Raw genomic sequence first — 27,825 nt, forward strand, 5'->3', positions numbered from 1 at the left:
TTTGTTTTATATTGCATCAAGATGAATTACAGGATATTTAATTTCAAACAGTTGTCCATTCCCTAATTAAGAAGAAACATAAATAAAATGTTCTTTGTATATTAAGATTTTATATGCATAAATAATAATAAAAATTATACTGAAGTTTGGATTTGAAATTTGAAACATACATTGTATGTTTTTGGTATTGTAGAAGTTACGGGAACTATCATAGAAATAAAAATATCAAAACTCACAAATATGGTATAAGATATTCTTGGAGTTATTCTTTTTTTGTGTTATTTTTGTTTTAAATGTAGAGTAAGATATTTATCTAGTGTGCCATTCATGCATGGTGACTCAAAAATATTTCATAACCCTACCCTTTAGTAGCCAGCAGAATGCTCATCAAGGATCACTTTAAGCCAGGATTAAATACTGGACATAAACAAGGTTAAGAATGTACATTTGTAACCCTGATTACATCCAAAGAGAAATACACTTGATTTTGAATGTGCTTATAATATAAATGACTCTTAACCACTCTAATATGGATAATTCAAGTTACTGGGATAATCATAAAAATGAACTTATGCAGGATTCAAGTTGGTAGCAGTTCCATATCCTAAAATATATTTTGGTTAATGCTCATTCCTATTCATGCAATCTTAACAAAATTCACATTTACAACTATTCTTCTTCTTTAATAACTGTTTTAGGCTATTAAGTTCATCCAACCAAATTGCCCCCAAATCTAGGAAGTAACGTTTAGAAGTTGTCTTTATTCACCTTGGGAAACATTTTCTTTAATTTATCACACTTTAAAACAAATTGCTAACTTTAACTAAATGTGAAATAAAACAAACACAAAAAGCCCCTTGGTATGAAAAACAGATACAATAAAATTAACTTAAAATTCACAAATGATAACTTTTTCCTACAATGATTGTGACATAATCACAGTAAAATTTCAGCAAACTTTAAATGAATTTAATTGTATAAAATAAATATATAATTCTCAGATGATTAGCAAGAAATTACATTAAGGATGCTTTACAAAAGCAAACGTGTATTTTATGTAGTCTGGCCTTTTTTTTTTCTACTTAGTAGTATGTAAGTTGTGTTATCTTTTCTAACTAATGTGTCTTTGGAAATGCATAACCCTACTGATATTTTTCAAAAATTTGTATCCTGTGATCCAGTTATATAACAGATAATATCCACTTATTCACCTATTTAGTAAGTTTCTATGGAACAATGAAAACAGAAATATATATAAAGTCTTAAGGAAAGTTAAATGAGCAAATCATTTCTCTCAAGGGCTGGAGCAAGTGTGTATGATTTGAGTGGGGAAGGATATTGTGGGTGAAGGGAATAATATTAATAAATTCTGGTATAACAGTTACACATAAGTGGGCTAGTATGACTGTTCTAACATTCTATAGTGACTGATTTTGACTGCATATCATGGTTTATATGTATAATATAGGTTATTGTCTATTTCTTAATTATTTAGAAACAACTGTATGGCTACAGTGTAATAGCATTATCATTTTATCCCTTATTAGGGATCTCTATAGTGTAGAAGGTTCAGGAAAATCCCATTTTGAATAATATTGGCTTAAGTTAAACCTCTTATACATGTGCTATCTGAGGGGAGATCTTATCTATGAGTGAGGCTCATGATCTTACCTATGCTCTATGCTCTGGAGTGAGAGGAGGGATGTTAAAGGCTGACTGTTGGATAGGAAATGGGCTCTGGTCTATTTTGTGTCAACTGACAGACTCAATTCTGTCTCTTTCACCAGTTGCCCCCATGATAACATACAGCAGCAGAAGTTTCCACTAGTGCCAGACCCAGGCTATTGACTACCAAGGTAGTTGTATCTTCTTAATGCCAGTTTTTGTTGGTTTGCTTTAAAAAAAAAAAAAATTACATTTTACCCATGAACACAGCACCTAGCAACAATAGCAAGGGCATTATGAGCACCAATCACCAGAAGAGATTTAGCCCAACGTTATTTATAATAAAACCTGGAAATAATTTCAAAGTGAAAAAATTGGGAAATAAGTAAAACAATACATATCTATATAATAAAATACTTTATAAATATTAAAATGGCATTTTTAAAGAAGTCTAATGACATTGGGAATGCACATGATATAATGTAAAAATGAAGGATATATAAAACTGTAAAAAAAAGAATCAAATTTTGAGGAAAGTGTGTGCTTACTCAAAGAAAATATACCTTTTTAATAGTGCTGTTGTTTGGTTGTTTTATTATGAGTAATTTTAATTTTTCTTCTTTATTCAGTAATTTTGCTGAATGATTTATTGAAAAGTATTCCATAATAATTATGATATCTTTTTATAATCAGGAAAAAAATTCTTAAAAATAACATTTGAAGAAAGATTTATTGCAAGGATATTATATAAATTATATAACATGGTGTTTCTTTTTCTCTTTCAAGGTAGGACAAAAATATCTGATTTTAATCTGTACCAGGATGGGAAAGAGACTTGTGTGATTTTGTTGATTTCAAATACTGTGAGAAGCAGGGTCTACTGTATCTTTCACTAGGGATAATTTGTTTTTTTCTTTTTTTCTTCTTTTTTTAAATTTAAGTTCGATTAATTAACATATAATGTATTATTGGTTTCAGAGGTACAGGTCTGTGATTCATCAGTCTTATATAATACCCAGTGCTTATCACATCACATACCTTCCTTAATGTCCATCACCCAGTTACCCCATCCCTCCACCCACCCCCCCCGCCCCCATCAACCCTCAGTTTGTTTCCTATGATTAAGAGTCTCTTATGGTTTGCCTCCCTCTCTGGTTTCATCTTGTTTTATTTTTTCCTGTCTTGCCCTATGATCCTCTGTTTTGTTTCTTAAATTTCACGTATCAGTGAGATCTTATGATAATTGTCTTTCTCTGATTGACTTATTTCACTTAGCATAATACCCTCTAGTTCCACCCACATCATTGCAAATGGCAAGATTTCATTTTTTTATGGCTGAGTAATATTACCTTGTATATATATATATATATATACCACATCTTTATATATATGGTGGTATATATATATACACCACATCTTTATTCATTCACCTGTTGATGGACATCTGGGCTCTTTCCGTCGTTTTGATATTGTGGACATTGCTGCTATAAACATTGGGGTGTGTGTGCCCCTTCAAATCACTGTGTTTGTATCCTTTGGATAAATACCTTGTAGTACAATGCTGGGTCATAGGGTAGCTCTATTTTTAACTTTTTGAGGAACCGCCATACTGTTTTCCAGAGTGGCTGCACCAGCTTGCATTCCCACCAACAGTGTAGGAGGGTTCCCCTTCCTTCACTACGGACAATTTGACATAAAATAAAAAGCTAGAATAATTTAAGCACAATTAAGTTAGTATTGTGAGAGCACTTGGTAAATCATTGAGTATGTGTTAGTATGTTTATATGACCTAAAAACTTCTTTGGGTCCTGTCTTCTGTGCTTGTAATTTCAATTGTAGATTTATTTAACAAAGTTCATTCTTTAGGCCTCTGATTGTTATTGACTCCACATTGTAAGAATTTAGAAATATTGTTTAGGCTACAACCAATTCCTTTAAAAATTTCAGTCTCTTTACTGTCACATATAGGCATTGCCTCATAAAATAGCAAATAATCTCTTTCACTGTCAATTAGTTGTAATTGTGGTAACTATAAAATGATAATTAATTGACATATATTTGTTGCATACACCTTGTTATGTCAAGCAGAGTTCTAAGTTCTGGTAGTTCCAGTTAATTTTATTGTTTATTTTCTTTGGCTCTATGTCTCTGTAAATATTAACTTCTTAATCCATTACAATCTGCCTTCCATTCCTATTATGTCTGCCTATATGTACTCATATATTGCCAGTGACTCTAAGTAGTATAAACTATTGCCTACATTTTAGTTCTCATCCTATTTGATTTCTTGGTGGTATTTTATATCAAGATCTACATCCACATCTCTTTTATTTGAGTTTCTGTTTTCCCTTGTATTTTTCCTGATTGGTCTCTTCTTTCTTTGACCATTTCAAAGATTTCTACACCTTAGTATGAATGATCTCAAGATTTAAGTCCTTTGCTTTCTATCCTCTCATCCATTCACAAGACTCCAACCACTATCTGCATGTAAACAACTCCTAAAATATACTTCTAAAATTCCTCCTAAGATCCAAATTCCTGTTAGCTCTCGACTAGATTCTTTCAGCTAGATGTGCTAAAGGAACCTCAAACTCAATGTATCTGAAGTTCATTCATTTCTCCAAAAACCAGCTTCTCTTGCATTTCCTCACTTGGTTGATGAAATTGCTATCCCTCAACAATGTCAAAACACAAAATTATTCTTGATTTTCATTCCCCAACTCCAATCTTGAAAATTTTTAATATTCCATCTTGAAATGATATTCCAGTCGCCTTGAAGTTCTTGATTTATACTTGCACTCCTTACTTTAGGCCCTTCTCTTTCAGACCGGTCTCCTTGCTTGCACTTCCTTATCCTACTTACCCCCACAGACATATATGGAATTATGTTTCTAAAACATAGATCTAAACATATGGCCTTCCATGTTTTCTTTTGCCTAAAGGATAAGGCACAGAATTTTTAGGAAGCTGATCCAAAACTCTAACTGAACCATTTAGCCATGTCTCCTGCCTGCTCTCTTCATAGGTAATAATTTTTTTCTATTTTCCTTCATGACATGCAGTCCCATTTTTTAGAGTCTTTTCCTATGTATTCCTTATTCACATATTGTTTCACAGGACCTACTCTAGCCAGTGTCATTTTGAGAATCCTTTAAGATTTCAAACTATAATTATCTTCACTATTGTTTCCTCCCTCCTACATAGACACAAGCACACACACACTTTAGAAGTAAGTAAAAGTAATCACGCCACCATTAAGTTCCCATTCACTTTGTACACATTTCAAGTAAAGCAAATTGTTTGAGGTTGTTTTTATATCTGTTTCTTGTACCAAAATGAAACTATTCATAAAGCCTTCATGGTTAGTTGCAGGATGATTGCAAATGTTCAGTTAACGACATCGGTCCAGATTCAATAGCTTTTGGTAGTCCCACAAATCCCTTACTTATCAGAGAAAGGATAAAGTAATAAGGAATATGTATGTCATGTTTGTGGTAACAGATGTTGCATGTTAAAATCTGGGTACACTAGTAACTGAAAAGGTATGAGTAAAGTCATCTTTGTAATGCTGGACACTGCCTTTGCCCAACCATCTAAAAACCTAATTAGGTGCTGCATCTAGTTGTTAATTACATAACCCAGTAAAGGTCACCCTAGAATGCTTGTTTCTAAGTGAAAAAAAAAAAAGGCAAATTTTAAACTATCTAAATTTAGCAGTCCTTTGGGTACTTTACATTTGTTGAATATTGCAAAAGTAAATACCCATCTGTTTTTAGTACTAATATGATTTTGTATATCAGGCAGTTTGAAGATTTTTCCCCCATGCAAGCTTCATCAGCTGTTTTATCAACAGTGTAGGCTTCAGGCACTTTTGTAAAGTTGAGTTTGGATAAATGAAAGATCCTTGTCGAATTGGTAATCATGCAGGTATTCAGAGGGAAAGGGAGATCATATTTTAATTTAATTTCAGTGCCTCAAGATATTTTTCCTTATGGGCTGTTACCATTCTCTGTTTACATATCCATCTTTTAAGAAATCATAGCTACTCTTAATACATTTCAAATCAAGCTTTCCTGGATCTGGGCGATATATATCACTTCGTTCTGCAAGGGTCTCTTGAATTATATGAGAGCTTGCTCATTGTGTCAGATTCAAATGCTGAATGATTTATAGAGGAATAAAGACATGAGACATATTGTAATCCCAAAGCTGTTTATATATTCTATTGAATCTGACAAATTTTAGTGCCCTAAGTGGTTATAACTTGATTGTAAGTTCTTTGAGGACAAAGTTGATGCCTTACTCTTCTGTAATTCCCACATTTCATGGAAAGCTTCAGGTTAATGCTTAGGTGCTAAATAAAAACTGGCATTTTCTTACTAAACATATAAAGGGCCTGTCATCCTTTTCTAACTGACTGAGCCACCCAGGTGCCCCTGTCATCCTTTTCTAAAGGAAAGTGGCCAGAAGCAGCATATTGTATACAAGTTGCCACAAAAGCATGTGTCCTGGCTACCTTAACCACAATTCATTGGATCAGATATATCCTGAGCAAAAAAAAGTGACCACCGAGGCGAAATAAAAGGACGTCAGCAGCCGTCAGGAAATGTGGTGCTCTCACTCAAGCCATAAGGTCACTCTGTAGTGGACAGTGGCTGACTGTATAATTTAGCACTCTTAATTGCAAGCAACAGAGACATACTGGCTATCAGAAGTGAAAAGATGATTTATCAGCAAGATATAAGATGTCTTAGATAATCAGGGAAGGCAGGAAAAGTAGGCTTTGAAAAGGGGCTTAAACCAAAGGGGGGGTGCAGGCAACGGGGAACTAGAATTGTCCAGCTTAAATGCAGCCTCTACCAGTGCTGACATCTCCCACTACCGCCGTTGTCGGATACTGTCAGGAGACACGGTACCGTATATCACCACAAGTCAACCTTAACCCCTTTTCTGAGTGTCAGATTAAAATGTTTGGCGGGAGCTTCAGCTGGCCACACTGAGATCATGTACCTGTTTTTTGGTTGCCAGAGAGTAAAGAGAGGAAAACTGTCTCTTCAATGGATTACATAGTGAGGATAGTTTCTGTGTCCCACCAATACTTCATACAGTGGGAATTTCCCACAAAATAGAAAGGGTATGAAATAGGAAGGAGAGCCAAAAAAAATAAAGAATTATTCTGTTTGTATTGCTTCTTCTCTTCTGTGGGCTTGATTTTGAAACGTATAGATTCTATAGTAGATGTTAGAAGAATTGAATTGGAGAACCAAAAAGGCTATATATATATATATATACACACACACATATATGTATGTGTATATATATATATGTGTGTGTGTATATGCGTGTGTGTGTGTGTGTGTGTGTGTATACATAAAAGAAGAAAGTGATTAGGAGTAGAAATGGAGGGGCGCCTGGGTGGCTCAGTAGGTTAAGCATCCCACTCTTGATTTTGGCTCAGGTCATGATCTCGGGTCATGGGATGGAAGCCTGGCATGGAATCCAAACCCCCACCCCCCCAGTGGCTCCGAGCTCAGCAGGGAGTCTGTTTGAGATTCTTTCCCTCTGCCCCTCACCCCACTCACTCGCTGTGCAGGTGTTGAGCACCCACACACTCTCTCTCTCTCTCAAATAAATAAATAAATCTTTTTAAAAAATAAGTAGAAATGGAAACCTGCTGAGAAGTAAGAGCAGATTTATTCATATCAAAGAGTTTCTAATCCTTAAAGCAACTCTTAAAGGAACAACAAGAAAGTAAGAGCTGCTCTTTGTCACTGGCTTCTCTGATGAGTCACCAGAGCTGCTGAATGAAAGGCATCCCAGACCCTAAAAAACTGGCTCTTCCTTTACCCAAAACACTTCACTTACCTTCTGACATCTCCCTGTACATTTGTCATAACCCCCTGACAATGGGGGGTTTACCTCATCATGGTTCCTTTCCTCAACACCAGAAAAACTTTAAAATAAAGAATCCCCCTTAAAAACACACACACACACATCTTATGATATATACTCTTATAAACCATGTACTCATAAATAAATAAGTTGGTACTGATTAAGTTAGGTTCAGATTGCTCAAAATTTTGAGTAAAATCCAGCATCCCTGAACTTTATATTAAGAGTTTATAGGGGCGCCTGGGTGGCTCAGTTGGTTAAGCCACTGCCTTCGGCTCAGGTCATGATCCTGGAGTCCCAGGATCGAGTCCCGCATCGGGCTCCCTGCTCAGCAGGGAGTCTGCTTCTCCCTCTGACCCTCCCCCTCTCATGTGCTCTCTCTCTCATTCTCTCTCTCAAATAAATAAATAAAATCTTTAAAAAAAATAAAAAAAATAAAAAAAAAAAAAAGAGTTTATAAATATCACACTTGCAAAAGGTCATGTTTAATATCGTCCCCATCCGTAGTTTCACACAAAGACTTTTCAATAAAGTCACCCACTTTTAGTATCTCCAAATCCTTTTCAGCTCAAAGAGGGAAATCAGTCCACAGAGCTGGCAAAACAAAGACCTAGATATATCTTTCTAGCTCTTATAGCAGCTGTAGGAAGAAATCCCTTAAGGAACTGTACCAACTTGTTATGGATGAGTTCCCCTTAGCTGAAACCATTCATTGCCAAGGGATTGAGGTTTTCTCTGCTACATTATTTAAAATTGCCTCAGCAGTAATTCCTTCTTGCTTAGATTTCATAAAGTTCCCAGGACAGAAACCTGACTTCCCTCGACTCTCTTCATCCTAAATGTATCAGCGTTGTGGGTGCTTCAGGGCAGAAGGCTGTTTTACACTAGCCTCCTCCCTGTGTCAGTTAATCATTCACACCAATATGGGATTATAAAGATAGTGAGGCTTTGTGCTTGTGGTTGTTTTCCAACTCTAGCACTGGAAAACATAGGCTAAGCGAATAGACCAACAGATGTATAAAATATCAATTGTTAACACTGTTTACACTAATGCTTTGCATTAAGAAAACAAATGACAAGCTGCCCGAAGTCTGCAAAGAATAAAAACTCCTTGTTATAGACTTAAATACTCACTTGCCCTTATCTAAAATGAATCCATACACAGTATTGCAAGCAACTGCCTGCACTTCATTACCCACTGAAGTCTTTTTAGTGTGTTCTGAGCAGTGATTGGGAAGCCTGCTGAGTTTCCGTTTGGTTCAGCTGGTCCACAATTTTGAACCCCTACCGGTGGTATCAGCAAAGCATGTGCGTAGCCTATTTCTCCATATATTAAGATTTTCCAGGTTACACTGTATAACCTCATTAATAAACTATGATCAACATTTTTTGCGTGATAGATAATACTAGCCTTTGAATTCACAGATAAATAGCAACTCACATATAAGGAAAGATCAAGCTTCTGCGGGGAGCTTAGTATAAATAATTCTAAAAAGAATAAGCTATTTACAACTATATTTTAAGGATTTTTAGTAAATAATGTTTAATAAAGAGGATCTTAAAGTATCTTAATTTCTTTATACTAGGGCCAGTGTATGGTTATCAAAAAGCATTTGTTTGCCTATGAAGATAGACCTATAGAGTCTGTGTCAATCTTGATTTTGGGGGAAAAGAGCATAATAAAAACTAAGACAAGGGAAATAGAGATGGAAATGTCCAGCAGAAGCAAAGGAAAATCATTATGAAGCCTCTATATGATCAGCAAGTCATGGATCAAGTATGGATGCAAACAGGGCAACTGCAGGTCAGTTCAGACAGGTTGTCAAGACTCAAAGGGGTCTACTATGGAAAGAAATTTGCAAGGGATAAAATACAGAAATACAAGAATTCAGGCAAACAGGATGGATTATGAAAGCAAAAGCATACTTTAGAATACTGTATTAGAGACTCAACACACCTAGATGAAATTTCCAGATGACCTCTTCATGTTGTTATTAAGGAGGTTGTCATTAATTGGCTTTATCAACAAGAAACATGGGACTGGGGTAGGGATTAGGATATACACTGATTTCCCTGGCCATATTCCCTTGCTGAGTAGACCTGGTTTTCAGACACAAAGGTATAATCTTCTTTATCCATGGACTTCTGCACAATCATTTTCAATGGTCCATATCAGAGTGGTGACTCAGCAGGTTCGGAAAGTAGATGTTTAAACTCTTTAAGATTATTCTGAACTGTCTCTACACAGAGGACACCCATCATTGTCCCCTACCATGTCCTTTAAAGCAGTCTTTTTCTAGGAGAAAAAATTAGACCTGCTTCTTGGCCTTGTTGGCTGGACTAGGCTTGACTCTTTCAAGGACCTTAAGAGATTTGTTTGGATTCAGCTTAACTTTCTTAATTATATCTCAATGAGATACCCTGGGGTATTTGGACAAATTAATTTTTCTTCCATGACTTCCTCAGAATTTAGCCTAATCCTATCACAGGGAGACTTCCAGATCCAAGTAGGGAGTTGCTGTATCAGTTGAAGCCTCCAGTAATCAGAGACATAGAGTTGGAGTGTAAAAGGTTTATTGAGGAACAATGCCTATGAAAGGAAAGGGGAGGAAATAGGAGTGGGCAAGGGGAACAGACAGACCCTGGTGGAGACATGAGAAAAATCTTTGCCAGCCCAGTGGGGGCTCAAGGGCAAAGATCGCTGTTAGAGGAATCTTGCATTGGATAGAAATGGCTGAACCTTGTACCACAACTTTGCTGTCACTGGCTAGGGACTCCTCAAGAGGAGTCTGACCTCAGCTTAAAAACTGAGGCTGACCTGAAGGTGTAAGCAGGTCAAGGATGTCAGCTCACCACACTGTTGTGGCGGGGCTTGAGTCTTCTCCTGAAAGAGGATCTGAGCGGTGCATGTCTGTGTCTGCCTGCTTCTGCATGTATTTGGTAAGAACACTTCAGATCCCAGTTAAGTCACCTGAGCATATCCACACATCAGTTTTGGCAAAAGGTTATATGAATATAACTCAAAAAGTTAACCCCTTAACTTAATCTGAGCTCAGCTTCTTCTTCCTCTCATCCCCCTCCCCCTTCCCTTCCTTCATCTCCTCTTCCGCCTCCTCCTCCTCTTCCTTTTTCTTCTTCTTTCCCTAGTATAATATGGGATTCCTGAAAGAGAGACATGAGACATTTATACAATAGGACAGTAATAGTGCTGTGAGGAAGTCTCCCTTTGATGCTCACTGCTAGACTAGTACATGGAACTGGGCAGGAGATGTTCACTGACCCATTTTTTGGGGCAAGTATATCTTATCCAACTTCATTACCATGTCAGGTAAGACAGTGGATTTCTAGTTTGAATTAGCTAGTAGGATCAAGATAATCGAGGACATCTGAATCTGATTCTGTGCGGACACATTGTGGAGGGGAAGGTTTGAAATTTGAAAAGTTTAAAGAAGTGACCTCCACTATTAGCACTATTAATGAGCTTGTGGAAAGAACCAGAGGGTCATCAGAGAGGACAAAAAGAATGACTCAAAGAGTATCTGGCCATCAAGTATTATCTAAACAGTGCATGACAATTCTTGTCCATTTGTTTCTGAGACTAAGTGTGTGGTAATAAGAACTCTGACACTAGGAATGTCAGAGGAATGGTACACCAAGGAAATGCTGTCTGAAAGGAGGAAAAACAGCATAAACTATGTCACAGGAAATGTTATTTAAAGGAATAAGAAAGGAATGCAGTTTCCCTTTAGCTGGCAAAAATATGAGCCTATTCTCCCACCAGGCCCCAGGGACCAAGGACTGGGAGCTGAGGTAGGGTTAGTGGTGCAAACTCTAGAGAAGCCTCAATATCCTAAGGATTCAGACAGAAAGGGCCCTGGGCAGCCTGGGACCTCAGGGAGGTCTTCATGAATTGCCAGGCCACAGGAGGGGACAGTTGCCCTCTAAAAACACTTCAACCAGTGAGAGAGGGCATCAGAAGACTTTCCAAACGCCACTGGCTGGTGGGGCAAGAACTACTAATATCTCCAGCTTGTTGTGGCTCCGTGGAAGAGAAGAGGCAAATGTTTTCTTGGTCATTGTGGAAAGCTGATACACATCTAGGAATTCTTCATTTTTTTTTTTTTTAATTTAACACAGTATTTATTATCTTTAGTGTCTCCGACACTGTGTTAGGGGATCAGGGTACAAGTGTAGGATGCATCCCTTAAAAGACTGATAGTCTAGCCGAGAGGGAAAAAACAAAACCATAAATGGGTGGTGATTAAATATTGTGATAAATGAAGGAATAAGGAAATGTTATGGAAGTGTTTAAAAGGCAGTCCTTAACTCATCCATCCTGTGCTGAGGTAGGATGGGAGGGTTGGTCATGGAGGGCTGCCTTGAGGGTGTTCATTCAAGGGACAAGAGGTGAAGGACATTCTGGGCGAGGAGACAGGAAGAAAGAGAGGCTGAAGTGAGAAACAGAATGCAGAAGGCTGTAGTGCCTGGGGAGGAGAGAACACACAAGCAGTTCCATGTCATCTTCAACTTAAGGCACAAGGGAAGTGGAGAAGAAAGAATATATAACATAAAATATTTTATACACACATCCATTGCATATATATATACTTAAAACATTTTATTTTTTCGCACTTTATGTTTGTTATATGTACTATCCCCCTGGATTATGAAGTTTGTTTTGTTTTTAAGAATAGGGATAGTGTATTATACATTTTTAAATCACCATTGTCTAACGTAAGGTGTAATGCCTAAAACAGTTGTTTATTAGGTTATCCTGGACCCAGTAATTTTATATTCTATTTTCTTCTGAGAAAATTGAAATAAGAAAGCCCGTGTTAATTTATGCAATGTGAGCTTTATCAATTCAGCAGTATTTGTTGAGAGCCTACTATGTGCCAAACCCTTGCTATATGCTCTGAAATAATCTGAAATGAGAGAGCATTATTAAGATCTCCTTTTTTATATTTAACATCCAACATGTATTTCACGTATGTATCTGACTTCTATTTTCTAGTAGACTCTGCCTTCCTTGTTCCACTCATCTTAGTCTCCAGCACAAACGAGTTCAATGCCTTGTGGAATATTTGTTGAAAAAACAGAATCCACACTGCCTAGAATGCCACCAGCTTTCATTTTTTTTTAATTTATATTTAAAAACCCTTAGAATTGTTTCTTTTTATATATTTTACAAGAAATCTGTGGCTGTATAATTTACCTATAATAAAAAGAACACATTTAGGTGTAGAGTTTGATGTGTTTCGGCAGTTGTCTACACCTGTGTAAACATTACTACAATCCAGTTGTAGAATGTTTCCATTAGACTCAAAAATTCCCTTTGGCCTCTTCCCACTTAATCACTCCCCCACACCCCAGCCCTAATCCTAGCAACTACTGCTCTGCTTTCTATTAGCATAGTTTGTGTGTGTGTGGAATTTCATAGAAATGTGAACATACAGCATTTAAACTCTTGTGTATTTCTTTAGGTGAACATAATTTTTTTTATTAATCCCGAATTGTTGCAACACCCAGTAGATTCGTTTCTCTTTATCACCGAATAACATTCTGGTGTGTGGATATGTTACTATTTGTTTATTCATTCACATATTAATGAATATTTGCGTCATTTCCAGTTTGGAGCTTTTTTGAAAGAGTTGCTATGAACGTTCACGTGCAAGTCTTTGTGTGGATATATGTTTTCATGTCTCTTGGATATATAATTAAAAGTGAGATTGGTGGGTGGATTGGTTTGTGAATGTTTACCTTTTTAGGAAACTACCAGATGATTTTCCAAGGTGACTGTATCATTGTTAGCATTCTTAAATCAGGAAAACCAATTTAAAAAGAGCACATGCTAAAGCATAAGTTAATTTAAAACATTCCCATTCTAGTGCACAATCTTTGCATTTACTAGTAATTCGACCTGGAGTAGTTAACTCTTTCTGTTCTATTTCATTGACATGGAAGGATAAATACATCACATTTGCCTATTACTCTGAAGCTACATTTAGTCTTAGAAGTATAAATGAAGTACAAGCCTCTATGGTTCTGCTTTACAATTGATGGCTGAATTTCACTTTAGGGAGCAATTTTGCTAAAGAAGATGATGGTTTAGGACATGATAATGGGAAAGAAAATTAAGAAGGTGAAATAGGTACTCAGATGGATCTTCTGGGCCCTAGTTCTCTCTGTCAGAGAAGTGGACATAATAAAAATGCGAGCTACTTCCTGGCATTCATGTGAATTAAGACTTAGGAGTTCCTTAGTGGAAAACATTTATAACTGGTAAAATTTTTCAGTGGATTCATTGAAATGCCACCTTCTAAGAAAGCCATTTTGAAAAGATTGTACAGAGTGAAAATTACCAGGTAAATTGGAGAGAAATGTTTCTTAAAGTCAAAAATTTCACTTGTAATTTAGCTTATCAAGAAATTCTCACAGCCTCATTCTCTAATGCTTGTTCTTTTGCACAGGGCATGAAACCAATGAGATTTGATGCCCTAGGAAATTGGTGGAAATGCCTGCCGTACAATGGAGAGGTCATCTTAGGGGTCTCAGATGAGGCAGGGTGTATCATTTATAGAACCCCTTTAATATGTAACTAGAGACACACTAGTTACTAGATTAAAAATTATTATCTTACAACCCAGATAGAAAAGAAAGCTTTAAAAAAAAATTTAAGTTTTAAACTTCCTAGAGTTAGAAATTATTATCTTATGGCCCAGATAGAAAAGAAAGCTTTAAAAACAGTTTTGGGCGGTGGAAACTACTGTAGCAAACAGTCTACTCAGAGCTACATTTTCTAGTTTTTGTTGTTGTTGTTTGGTTTTCAAAGGGATCGATTCCAGAGTGTATTAATTGCAGGCAGACCCAGGGAGGCTCCCCATTAAAGTTGTTGAAGAGACCAAAATTGTCTCTTAGCTTGCTTTCATCTTTTTGTCAGCAGGTCTGGTCTGGTACCTTCGCCTCAATGCAGTACCCTCAAGACCACCAGGTGCTTCCCCAGCCCCACCACTCATGCCTTTAAGGGCTTCAGCAATTTCTTGCTTATCTTATCACATACCTCTGTCCCAGAAAAGCTCATTCTGTGGCAAAAATGGACAGGGAAAGAAAAACAAATGTTGGAGAGGTTGTGGAGAAAGGGGAACCCTCTTACACTGTTGGTGGGAATGCAAGTTGGAACAGCCACTTTGGAAACAGTGTGGAGGTTCCTCAAGATGTTAAAAATAGAGCTACCCTATGACCCAGCAATTGCACTACTGGGTATTTACCCCAAAGACACAGATGTAGTGAAAAGAAGGGCCATATGCACCCCAATGTTCATAGCAGCAATGTCCGCAATAGCCAAACTGTGGAAAGAGCCGAGATGCCCTTCAACAGATGAATGGATAAAGAAGATGTGGTCCATATATACAATGGAATATTACTCAGCCATCAGAAAGGATGAATACCCAACTTTTACATCAACATGGATGGGACTGGAGATTATGCTAAGTGAAATAAGTCAAGCAGAGAAAGTCAATTATCATATGGTTTCACTTATTTGTGGAACATAAGGAATAGCATGGAGGACATTAGGAGAAGGAAGGGAAAAATGGGCGGGGGGAATTGGAGGGAGAGATGAACCATGAGAGACTATGGACTCTGAGAAGCAAACAGGGTTTTAGAGGGGAGGGGGGAGGGGGGATTGGTTAGCCCGGTGATGGGTATTAAGGAGGGCACATACTGCATGGAGCACTGGGTGTTATACGAAAACAATGGTTCGTGGATCACCACATCAAAAACCAATGATGTATTGTATGGTGACTAACATAACATAATAAAATTAAAAAAAAAAAAAAAAAGAAAAGCTCATTCTGTTGCCTCAGAGCATTCTTTGGTGATCACATGAATAACAAAAAGCTTAACAGGTGCTAAAGAAGTATATACACACCTACACACATACAGTTGCTGTGGGAGAGATTGCCAGTCATGGTCAGGGATAGGCATTATTAATACCTGTAGGAAGAGCCAATAAAGACTTCAAGATCTAGGTAGATTTTTTGTGGATTAGACACTTTAAAAGTCTTGTTAAGTTTTTTTTTTCCCCCATCATTATCCACTCTTTTTTTTTTTTTCCTAATTATCCCAGATTTGTAAGGAAGTCTTGGATTTCATGCTTTTAGAAATTATTTATCATAAAATATACCCAGGTTTTGGGAGTGGTGGGTGGCTGGGTGGCTTAGTCTGTTAAGCCTCTACCTTCAGCTCAGGTCATGATCGCAGGGTCCTGGGATGGGGTCTTGGGTCAGGCTCCCTGCTCAGTGAGGAGTCTGCTTCTCCCTCTGCCCCTCCCCCCTGCTCATGATATCTCCCTCTCTCTCTCTCTCTCTCAAATAAATAAATGAAATCTTTAAAAAATATATATATATATATACTCAGGTTTTTTAAAACCTAGGCATAGTCTATATTTTGATGGATCTATAAAGAAATCAATTGAAAATATTCTGAGTATTTATTTATTTTTCTTTCTTTGACAACACTGCTTTTTGAGTATCTACAATGCTTTGTGCCTAGAAATAGAAAAGCAGTCCAGAATTGTTTGGTTTTATTTACTTTTTGTTGGTGTGGATAATGTTAAAGTTTCAATTTGTCAGAAATAGTAATACCTTTGTGTGTTTCCTATCTTGAAGATTTGGAAGGGGGGGCATTAGAAATTGTCTAAAATCTGTTTCAATAAGATTTTAAAAACTGGCTTTAGTGGGTGACACCATCTGATGCTATCACTGGAAAACTGAGAAGGTCAAGTTGCAGAAACACTATTAATTGCTTTTAGATCTCAAACATTAATATCAAAAGTGTGAGGAAACCAGGAAAGTGTGAATAGTTACAGTGTGTCCTTTAATTTCCCAAAGTATACAGATTCATTTTATCATGTTATTAGCCTCACCACATTTCTAGTTGTATCAGAATATTCCCTATTATTTGTCAAGCAAAACTTTACAATTTAAAGAACAGTCACTAATTTTTACAGTAATATTAGTCAGAAGTTGTTTTTAAAATTCCCAGGTAATCAAATTCTGTTTCAGCTGGGTATGAAGATTAGTTAGCTAGTGGCTTGGCTGAGTATGAAGATGAGAAAAAATATTATCTGAACACCAGGAACCTTACTTATAGAAGTATAGGATGGTCAAATTATGGTATCTCAAAATAGAGACAGATGATTCGAGTAAGTAATGGTACCAAGGGACCGTATTTTTTTTTTTTTACAAAAACTGAAAAACTTTGAGCAAATTCCAAATTGTTAAACAGTGTGTAAAAGGCATTCACTTCAAGTACTCAACTGGTGAGAATGAACAGAAAAAAAGTGTAACAAATGTTCAAAGTAAATTATTAAGACATGGTGGTCAATAATATTGAAAGCCACTTAGAAGCCTATATCAGATTATTAGTGTTTACTCTATTGGAACCAAATACTATTTTATATTTGTTTCAGTAATTCTTATCAGGCTACCTTCCACGTATTATGCAATTCAAGTGATCTTTAAATTATTGTCAAATTCTATCTTAAAGAGAGCTTTCACAAAGGACATGCAATTCATATCATCTAGAGTTACTGTCATTTCTAGGCTAAGTCCCATGGAAATTCATAACTTAAAAATGAAAGTCAGAAAGATGCAACTGCCTTCATAATGCCAATGCAGCGGTTATAAATATTTCATGAACATTGCATGGGCAGGGGCAGATCTCCATTTTCATGAGTTAGAATTTGTACAGCTAAGTCTCCAGATTTTACTATTCATAATGCACAGTATGCCCTGTAGAGCATTCCATATAGTGCTTTTTTAATATTTATGTTTAATGAAGAAATTACTGTTCTAAAAAGAGAACAAACCGAATCAAAGATTTTTTTGTTAAAATTATGAGTTTTGCTCAATAGAGACGGTAACAACCAACAGAAATTACCTCACTGCTGTATCTTAGCACATAAACGCCTAACTTTTAGAGTAATACAAGATGACAGATCAAGACACAGTAAACGTAAGTGAAAAGGTTCTTTCTAAAGGTTATAACATTAGAAATCTCATCTTAAAAGAATTTGAAAGGTTAAAATGCAAAGAGCAACTTTCTTACATATAAAAATATTAATTACAAATGATATACTGGCCTGCTGTTTCATAGTTTAAATATATGTCTATATTTTTCTGGGTTTTTCTTTTATTCAAAAAACATTTTAACTTGCTAAGATAATATTACCAAGTTCAATAATGAATTGCTATTGCATATTTTAAGGTAATTTATCAAAGTGCATTATCAGTACCTGTCAGAATAAATTTTGCACTAAAAGTAATAAAAAAAAAAGGACTATTGTATGTGTTGAAATCAAAGAACATTGCTACAGCTAAGTTATTTTCAATGGAAAGGATAGGTGATTGCCCTCTAAATGATACTTGTCCCATGAGAAAATAGAAGCCTGAAAATCACAGGAAACAGGCATAGGAAAATGTCTGTTCCTTGCTTTTAAAAATGAGCATTTTTTTATTTTATTTTATTTCATTTTCGTCATTTTGATCAATTCTTTCAAGTAGATGAATGTTAAAAAGTGCTTCACGGATCTTGGTAACATTTACAAAAGTAAACTAAGTTACTGATCAGCTCATGTATAGTCCAAGGCTGAATTATTCCATATTAGCATACACTATATATCATAATTAGATTGGTTAGGAAGTCATGGATTTTCTTTTGAATATACTTCATCAAGACTAAGTCTTCTAATAATGGAAACAACAGACTTCAGCTATAATATCATCCACCCAGGAATCAGCAGCTTAAGTATTTTTTATTAGGTTTAAGCCAATGAGGTCTCTGGAAATTCTGTAATATTTACTGAATATACCACCAAAAGTTTATGTTTTACTCCTGGTATTATTTAACTGGTAGTGGAAAACACTTTCTTCCATTTGGTTCTTCGTAATTTTATTTTCCAAAGGCTCCCTTGAGGAATTTAACCTTTATGTGATGAATTTGCAGTTCACTGGAAGTGTGTTAACCTTAGTTCCCTAATGAGTCTAGGTGTAATACTGAGGCGGAATTGAGAAATAGATCATGTAGCTCATTGTCAAGTTGGATTTGTCTTGCACATATCCAGCTTTGCTGTTGTTCCAGTACACATTTTGATCACAATTCTTTAATTATGTTCTATATTTAACTGACCTATTTGAACAGGATCCAGAGCTGGTACGGAACATCTGTCGCTGGGTGAGGCAAGCTGTTCAGATTCCTTTTTTTGCCAAGTTGACCCCAAATGTCACTGATATCGTAAGCATCGCAAGAGCTGCAAAGGAAGGTAAGAACTAGACTTGTGTCACTTGTCTAGTTCTGGAAGTATGGGCCTGAAGTATGTGCCATTCCAAAGTATATCTTTATCCACAAATATATGTGTGTATCTTTGTTTAGAGTTTAAGAAAAATACTAAAGTGAGCACTTGATCTCCCAAATGCAGTAGGTTCACACCTGGACTCAAGCTAGTAAATGGACTCTAAACAAGGACATTTATAATCTTTCTTGATAAACACCTGCTTCACGCACAAAGAATTATGAAACAAAATCATGATCACAGTGAACCACTCCAAAATAAATGACCTTGTAATGTAACAATCCAGCAGTAGCATTTGAACCTTTAGTGAAGTACAAAACAAAAAGATACCAGCTTCCACAATATGAAATTTCTTGTGAGTTCCCTTTATATTTGATAGGGCCTAGTATACTGCCTTAAACATATGTCCAATAAATATCTGTTGAACACATAAATCATGCAGGCAGTGAATGATTTTATAAATCATATATGCCATGCCCTATCCAATGGAAATTGCATCTTGATTTGCAAAGGTATTGTAAACTACCTGGGAAATAACACCAATTACAAAACATTTGAAATCTATCAATCTGTATAATAAATGGAAAATGAATTGATGGGAATTAAAAATTTTTATGTCTAGCATTTTAATAAGCATAATGGTAGGAGTGAAGTTAGTAAAGTCATTGAGGGAAGGAAATGTTCTCAAGAGAAAGAGTGTTCATGTTCCCGGGTTGTGTGGGTTTGAATGGCTTTCAACCATCGTCCCTTTAAAAAATCCCAGGTAAATGATAACGTGTTTTCTATAGGTGGTGCAGATGGCGTTACAGCGACCAACACTGTCTCAGGTCTAATGGGATTAAAAGCTGATGGCACACCTTGGCCAGCAGTGGGCTTTGGGAAGCGGACTACATACGGAGGAGTGTCTGGTAGGTGTTGCCCTCTGCTTGCATTTTGCTTCCTTGAAGGTTGCTGAAAAATCAGAGGTCATGTTACAAGCAAGTATATCATGTCTTATATGATCCCAAATTCTGATAACTCATTGCTGGTCAAAATTCCTAATAGTTATGACAGATGGAACATATTGAGTGTGAAGGCTCAAGTGACTGATAGCAAAAGATGAGAGAATACCAAGATAGGGTTGTGTGTGAATTCGATTCTCTCGTGGTCTACGCTCTTCTCAGAATTTCTCATTGTCACGAATGTCTTGTCACTTACTAGTAAGGGCTGATACCAGTGCTGTCGCAGAGAAAACATAAGAACCCTGATGATAATATCTTTTTCAGAGTCTGAATCTGTTTCACTTTTCCTAGAATTTTGAAATCTACCTTCTTCAAAAAATCTTGCTTTCATAACTGTCCCCAGCGAATTCTTAAAACTGCATTTATGGCGGCAGCTGAGAGGACATTTCAGACCTCACACCTTTGCGTATCTTTCCTCATCATCATACACTTGCATTTAAAACAGAAACAGAAGTTTTAATCCCAATGTGTCGTTCAGTATCTTTGCCCTGTGCACTCTGTTGCTGTGACAACATGAACTTGGTCTTGCAAAGACAATGCTGTAAGGTTCTTGAGTGTACTGGTATGGGGATTAGTCTCCTTGGTGATAGAGACAGTGGTAAATATACATAATATAGCAGTGTCCCACTGTTCGAGAAAAGCATTGCTGAATCAGACCAAAATATGCTTTTGGAAGAGGCTGGGTAGACACAAATAAAGCACTATCCATGCCGAGGTATTATATTTTGAGAGCATGAAGTGTGTCTATGAGCCACGATTTTTAAAAAATTATATTCCGCTTTTAATTGAATGCCATTCGTATTCCCGCAATGTCAGAAAGAGGAAAGCTGACGAGAAGCACCTGCTCAGGGTCCAGACACAAACTCTCCTTTATCAGGAGCTATCAAACAGAGCCTTAAATATTATTGTAATGCAGAATAACGTGGACCGCGTTAGCATGTGCCGCAGAAAGAGAGTCAAGAGACTCCAGAGTTGGGCTGTAACGTGCACTATGTTTTCTGTCAGCCCATTTCAATTTTTCCAGCCTGCCATGTTGACAGCAAGAGAATAAAGGAGGTCACAGAGGGTGCTGAACATTAAAAATTAATAAAAGAACTATTGCAGTAGTATTTTATATAAGTAACACCATTCACGTTTTCTCATTTAAGCTGCAATTTCTGAATATTCTCCCATACTATAACTCAGTCTAATAAAACTACAAAATTACAGCATTAGAAAAAGTCTTTTGTGTTGTAGTCTTTAAGCATACACACACTGGAAATTATAGTGCTACCTGAAAACAAGTTCAGCTATACCTCAGGGCCTGTTAACATTTCCATGAAACTCTATTTCTAAGATTTATAAATTCATATATAAATATTCACTTGGGCTATAAGCTCAGCTAAGCCTGGGTGGAACTTTCATTTTAAACCACAAAAAGTCCCTAACATTTTTAAGGGCTTGTACCTCATTTCTAATAGGTTCTATATTAAGTCCCTTCACATTAAACAGTCTGTTTTGAAAATAGCCTTTCTCCATATTGACAAAATTGATAGAATTTCTCTCCTTTAAAGCAGTGTTGGCTTTAATTTAAAGGTAATAGAATCTGAAAAGCAGTTTAAACAGGCAATAATAATATATTTGAGGACAGAAGCAAGTACTATAACAGAGTACCTTCAGAGTGAGTTATAACAAAACCTAGCCTACCAAAACTGTGTTAAATAATAATGGCTTCAAATTTTAGGAATGATGGAAATATCAAAATGGCTAAATACCATTCCTACTTTTATCAAGTATGGCTGTCGAGACTTCAAATGCTGCTCCAATGTAGAATATCATACAAAATATGCCAGACATTTTTCTAAGATTAAAAAAATTACCACAGCACAGTGCTAATACTTTCCCGAGTATTCTCAAGCACTGGAGTGTCTGCTTTTAGAAGAACAGCTTGAATCGCAGATTCTTTTTTTAAGTGAAAGCTGAAAAATATTCAATTTTGGATAGCCACCTGAAATACAACACATACTTTCCATTGCCAGGGAGGAGTGTTTTTCCCCTTCAATATTCTCCAGCTCTCTATTCAGTCTTTATTATTTTTTTTCAGAATAAGATTGCTGCTATTTGACATGAAGGTTTTATTTTGTTTAAATGGGAAATAATGAGGTACTTGGGGTACTGTACATGCTATAGAAAAATGGTCACATTCTGTAATGTCTTTCTAAAGCACACTAGCTAATAAGGGGCAGTGACTAGCATTGGGAAGACAGAACCTCAGCCAACAAATGTCAGTTGGATTATTTCAAACATGATTAGTCTGGATGCTAGAGTACTTTAAAGCAATGTTTTCCAAACTTTGGTTCCCAACTCATGAGTGTACAATGGAACCAAGTTAAAGACCTATAATCAACATTTAAAAAAAATCAAATAGAACAGAAAAAAATGTCAGAATGCTTGGCACACAGATGGGATAAACATTGGTCAAACATCTTTTTCAGTTATACATGTAATATACACACACGTGTGTGTGTGTGTATGTATATATGTGTTTATTTCTATCCTAGGTCATGATGTAAAATGAGTTTTTTATTATGATTAACTTCAAAAATTCGGAAAGCTACTGACTAGAGGGAGGTCTCTTTATTTAATAAAAGAAGTCATTAAGCCTCTAGAAGTCATTAAACAAGGTTACTTCTATTTGTTGCAGTTTAAAATTTTTTATCAAGAGCAATAGTTAGATTCCAAGATCTCATCCTCAGCTTTGTTATTTTAGAAACTGCGTTTTTCCAACTCATCTATAGGTGATTAGAATCTGGGGGTGGGGGCTGGAGGAGGCAAAACATATGAAGCAAATCCATAATGGAATGATTTATAAACCTGAATTTCAATTGGAGATACATGTGGCAAGATTCATGCTCCATGAGTCCATTAAAGGTTGAATTATAAAATTAAAAGTGATTTCATAGTGAGAACAGTATCAAAAGAAAGCTTAGTTGGTATTCATAAGGAAGATTTTCATGAAACTAAGATGGCTAATTCAGCTCTCCACCATACAAATACTCCGGTCTAAATTACCGACTCTTAATTCCTTGCCTTTCTTTGGGCAGTAGAGACTTTACACTGCAAGTTGTTACCATCTAACTTTCCTTTTTCTGGAATCCGTGCAGAAATCTTTTTTTTTTTTTTTTTTAAATATCAAACAACAGTTAGTTCATATGTCACCAAACAGTTGAGCAGATTATTTTGTTTTGTTTCTGGGGGATTCCGTGCCTTTATTTATTTCATTGGAAGAACCACTGATCTCATCAGTAACATTATTTATGAACCCTGTCCTTGAGTGAATTACTGATTATTTTTCCTAGTTTTAGTTTACTTATTTTTTTCTTGTTTTAGTTTCAAATTTTGACCTTTTTCCTGGCCTTATCCACAAATAATGAAAGAATGTTAAGATAGCCCTTAACTCAGTGATTACTATCACCTGGGTAAATGTGTCGTCCAACTGTGGTGTGACATTTTCACAGTCAGTCTTCCCTGTGGAAAAGATTCTTTTAGACATGGTTAAGAATGAGTCCTGCATGGAAAAAAAAAAAAAGGGAGCCTGGGTGGCTCAGTGGTTAAGCGTCTGCCTTCAGCTCAGGTCATGATCCCAGGGTCCTGGGATCGAGTCCCACATCGGGCTCCCTGCTCAGCAGGAAGCCTACTTCTCCCTCTCCCACTCCCCCTGCTTGTGTTCCCTCTCTCGCTGTCTCTCTCTCTCTGTGGAAAAATAAATAAAATCTTTAAAAAAAAAAAAAAAGAATGAGTCCTGCATGACATAACCACAGATACATCTGACTTGCAACTGACTTTGTGAGGATGGTATTTATTAATTTCTAGCTGCTTTAGGAGAAACAGTAATCAAGGATCTTTCAGTGGGGTAAACTCATTTGAAGGAATTATCCCTTGTTGTGTTTTAAGTACTTCTTTCTATTGATGGGGGATGGGCATATTTTTTAGGTTTGTTATGTAATTCCATTATCCTGTATATATTCTGTTTGTTATACATACATACACCCACATAGGGAAAAGATATGAAATTTCTCTGCAGAAGGCACTTTGAAACGATGATGGATGCTTTAGGTTCAATTAATTCACTTCCTAGAAGCTTGGAAAATTAAGTCATTGTTTTACATTATTTTATTTACCACATTTGTTCTATTTACCCAAAAAAGGAAATTCTTGTTCTCAATTTCAATATTGGATGGCTTTTTGAAATTATTGTCTGTACCAACCTGCTCAGTTAAAACAATAGAACACATTTTATTTAATAGTAATACCTATAAATTCTAATACTGATTTCTGAATAATTCATCAGAAATGGCCTTCAAGATTTGATCTCTATTTCAGGAGCCCAAATTTTCTAATTACATATAGGATATTACAGATTTAAGAGATGATTGTGTATTTCTTAACAAATGACAATGGCATACTCCATAAATGCCCTTACATTCTCAAATAAATAATGAACGATTTGAAATCCAGCTATTAGGCACTGAACTCTGAGTTCTTATAGTTCTAAGCCTCCTAAAGGTGTTTTCATTGTAAAACCAACCAGGGAAACACCCATAAAAGAAGGTACAAGTTAGAAATTTGCTCATATTTTGTAACTCTGTGCCAGCGTACGGGCTAGAAGTGGGTACAAAGTGTGTAGCTCAAAAAACTTGCACAAACATGAATCAGCATAATAGCTTAAAAATTATCTTAACTCTATACTGCATATTTTACGTTCATGTTTAAAAAGTTACTTAGGCGTGATTGTTGGGACCATACAGTGACTTAGCTGTGTTGAACTCAGGTACTGAGCATTATGTAAATGCAAATGCAATGTAACCCATTCCAGTCAGGAACTTAAACTTATTTTGATCTATTTATTAGTGTATTTTTGTAAAATGAGGAAGATGACAAAACACACAGTAGATTGAAAACCCAAAAGTTACAATTTGCTTTGAATAGCTATTTACACACACACAAGCAACTGAAGATTTTGGCAAGATTACTTTAAGTTCTTGCACCATACATTACAATTATATCATAAAGTGCAGTATTGGTATTTTTTTATGGGAAGTAGTTGTTAATGGGCTGGACTTTTTTTATTGTCAATCACATAATTACTGATGCATAAAATCCTTTTAGAAAAACACGCCTACTCACTGTCATAAAATTTCAACTATCTATTGTAACCAGCTTTATCAATAAGAGCTTAGATTTTAATACTGAAATGTCTAAAATAACCTGAAAGATAAAGGTAACATTTAAATGAATAAAAAAAGCACTGATAAATTATGCCAAAAAGAATAATTAAAAGGAGAACCTTTCACTTTATACTCACTCATCTCTTTTCTTTTTTGTGTGTGTGTACAAAATTGCAAAAAATATGGTCTATTCACATAAATATTCTTAGGGCATCACAAGTTTAACTGATCAAATTATTAAAGACCTTGTTATATAAATATATGTACTATATTTGCAGAACAGTCAAAGTAGGCATATCAAATAAAGATGCTGAATTACAATTTTCATTATAAATTACCAGTTTGGTTGAGAGAAGCTCACCATTAGAACTATTCTCATTTAAATCATGCTCATTTGAATATATTCATGTACAGATTGACAAAGAATCCCCTTTTGCATTATATTGCCTTTCCTGGAGCCCGAATTTCACACTGTTTGGCTGTCGTTGGTCTGTGCAGGAGATCAGAGCCCTAATAATAGATTTTTGACGGTGAGCTCGCCTGCTACCTGCCCTACACAAATCCTCACTGTTCATGTTTGCTTCATGGCAACAAAGCAGACAGAAGGAAAATGCCAAGTGCTGAGTTTGAGGTACAGCCTTGCCTTGGCTTGACATTTCAGCAGAATAGCAGTTTATGAGATGCATAATTTTTCATCTGGGACTCAGCTGCCATATTCATAGATGCTTACAGCTCATTGATGGACTGGAGCAAGGGCAAAGGTTTAAAGCGTAGATCAAGGTCTACATCCTTTCCGTACGTATTTTAAAATAACTATTGTCCTGCAGATAAATGGTAAAATCAAAAAGTATTTAAGAGCCAACAAATTCATGGCCATGTGGATATTATATATGTTTTCTTTTATTCAAAATTAGGAAAATAAATTAATGTCTATATCACCTCCTAAGAAAATATTCGATAGACTTTGTAAACCAAAGGACTCTGACAAGCATATTAAGAAAACTTACCTTTGCAGCAATGGTAATGAATTATTAAATTTCTTTCCTCTGTGTGTGTGTGTCTGTGTGTGTGTTTTCCATAAAGAATGACTTCAAGCTTGAAATTAATCAAAAAATGTTCTATTATGAAAGTAAAACTAAGGAGTATCGTGTCACTGTTTGAGCTTGAATTTAAATATTCACAGATTCATGCATATCTACTGTACTAAAAAATCAGTGTAGGTACACGTCAGTGACTGTTTAATTTAGAACTACACATCTCTGTAAGCTTCAGAAACAGTTCACCATGTCACAGTCTCATACAGAACAATGGTACAGTACATTGGATTAATTAAAGAAGCCTTGCAGAGAACTGAGTTCTCAGTATGTCAAGATTTCAGTTTTATGTTAAATATTTTCTAAAGGCCAGACCCTTAAATCTCAGGGGCTGTACCAAGCAGTGAGCTGTGAATTTAACCATAGGCTAACTGCTAATGATAAGGAAAAGAGTCCTAGTTGAGGCAGCTGTAATACAGTCATTGGATTAGGCTATCAATCACTCAGCTCCCTAAGGAAAAGGGGAAGAAGACCAAACAGTGAAAAGGGAAATTAGGAAAGGAGGGCATGACTAGAATGAGATTCCTCACCATCCTTATCCATTCGTCGGCTTAAATCCCTAAGCATTAGACCAAATTCTCCAGCATTGCTCAAACTATAAAGCCAACACATTTATCCCTAACATCGAGAGAACTATCAAAATGTCATTGGCTTTCAGTAGCTGAAGATCTTAAAACCTGCTAGAAGCAAATGCCTGATTACATAATCAAAATTAGATTAACCCTTAATTTTTGCACTTAAGATTTATATGTATGATTATTCTATGTATAAGGATTTATGTACATCAGCAAGGGAGATATTCTTATTTAACTTCTAATTTGGAGCCAGTTTTAACTCATGGAAGCCCTGTTGTGAGGTGAGATTCCAGTAGATCAGTGGTTCTCAGTGTGCCCCAGACCCTGAGGACTCATTAGAATACAGATTGCTGGGCTCCTCCCTGAGCGGTGTGGGAGGGCCTGAGAATCCACACTGAACAGTAGGTGAAGAAAGGTTAGTGTCGTTGAGCATTTTTATTTAAGATCTTATCTCCAAAATAGTGTCAAAGGCTTTAATCGGTGGTAAAATTCAAGAATCATGGTATTCCATACATAAATTTAGAATCTCTGCCCACAGCCAAGTATCTGAAACAAATTGTAGTAAATAGGATCAGAATTCATTCTTAAGAAAAGTAGTAGAAGAGGTGCCTGGGTGGCTCAGTTGGTTAAGTGTCTGCCTTTGGCTCAAGTCATGATCCCATATCTACTGTACTAAAAAATCAGTGTAGGTACACGTCAGTGACTGTTTAATTTAGAACTACACATCTCTGTAAGCTTCAGAAACAGTTCACCATGTCACAGTCTCATACAGAACAATGGTACAGTACATTGGATTAATTAAAGAAGCCTTGCTTCTTGATCCCATGATCGAGCCCCACGTCAGGCTTCCTGCTCAGCAGGCAGCCTGCTTCTCCCTCTCCCTCTGCTGCTCCCCCTGCTTGTCCTCTCTCACTCTCTCTCCGACAAATAAATAAATAAAATCTTTAAAAAAAAAAAAGAGAGACAGAAAAGTAGTAGAAAATAGTATTCGAGGGCTCAGAATAGAAAGAATATGCCACTCCATTTAAAATTAAATGT

General features: G+C 36.1%; 1 protein-coding gene across 1 annotated transcript in view; it reads left to right on the forward strand.

Annotated features, from left to right (window-relative positions):
- The window catches only part of DPYD (dihydropyrimidine dehydrogenase), a 795,794-nt gene that overhangs the window by 558,511 nt on the left and 209,458 nt on the right, over positions 1-27,825 (forward strand). The window contains exons 17-18 of the mRNA XM_032422959.1: positions 18,760-18,880; positions 19,699-19,818. Of these exons, the coding sequence (XP_032278850.1) occupies positions 18,760-18,880; positions 19,699-19,818 (241 nt within the window). The remainder of the gene's footprint in view (positions 1-18,759; positions 18,881-19,698; positions 19,819-27,825) is intronic.

The sequence above is a fragment of the Phoca vitulina genome, unplaced genomic scaffold (assembly GCF_004348235.1).
Source record: "Phoca vitulina isolate PV1807 unplaced genomic scaffold, GSC_HSeal_1.0 scaffold2, whole genome shotgun sequence".
Lineage (NCBI taxonomy): Eukaryota > Metazoa > Chordata > Mammalia > Carnivora > Phocidae > Phoca > Phoca vitulina.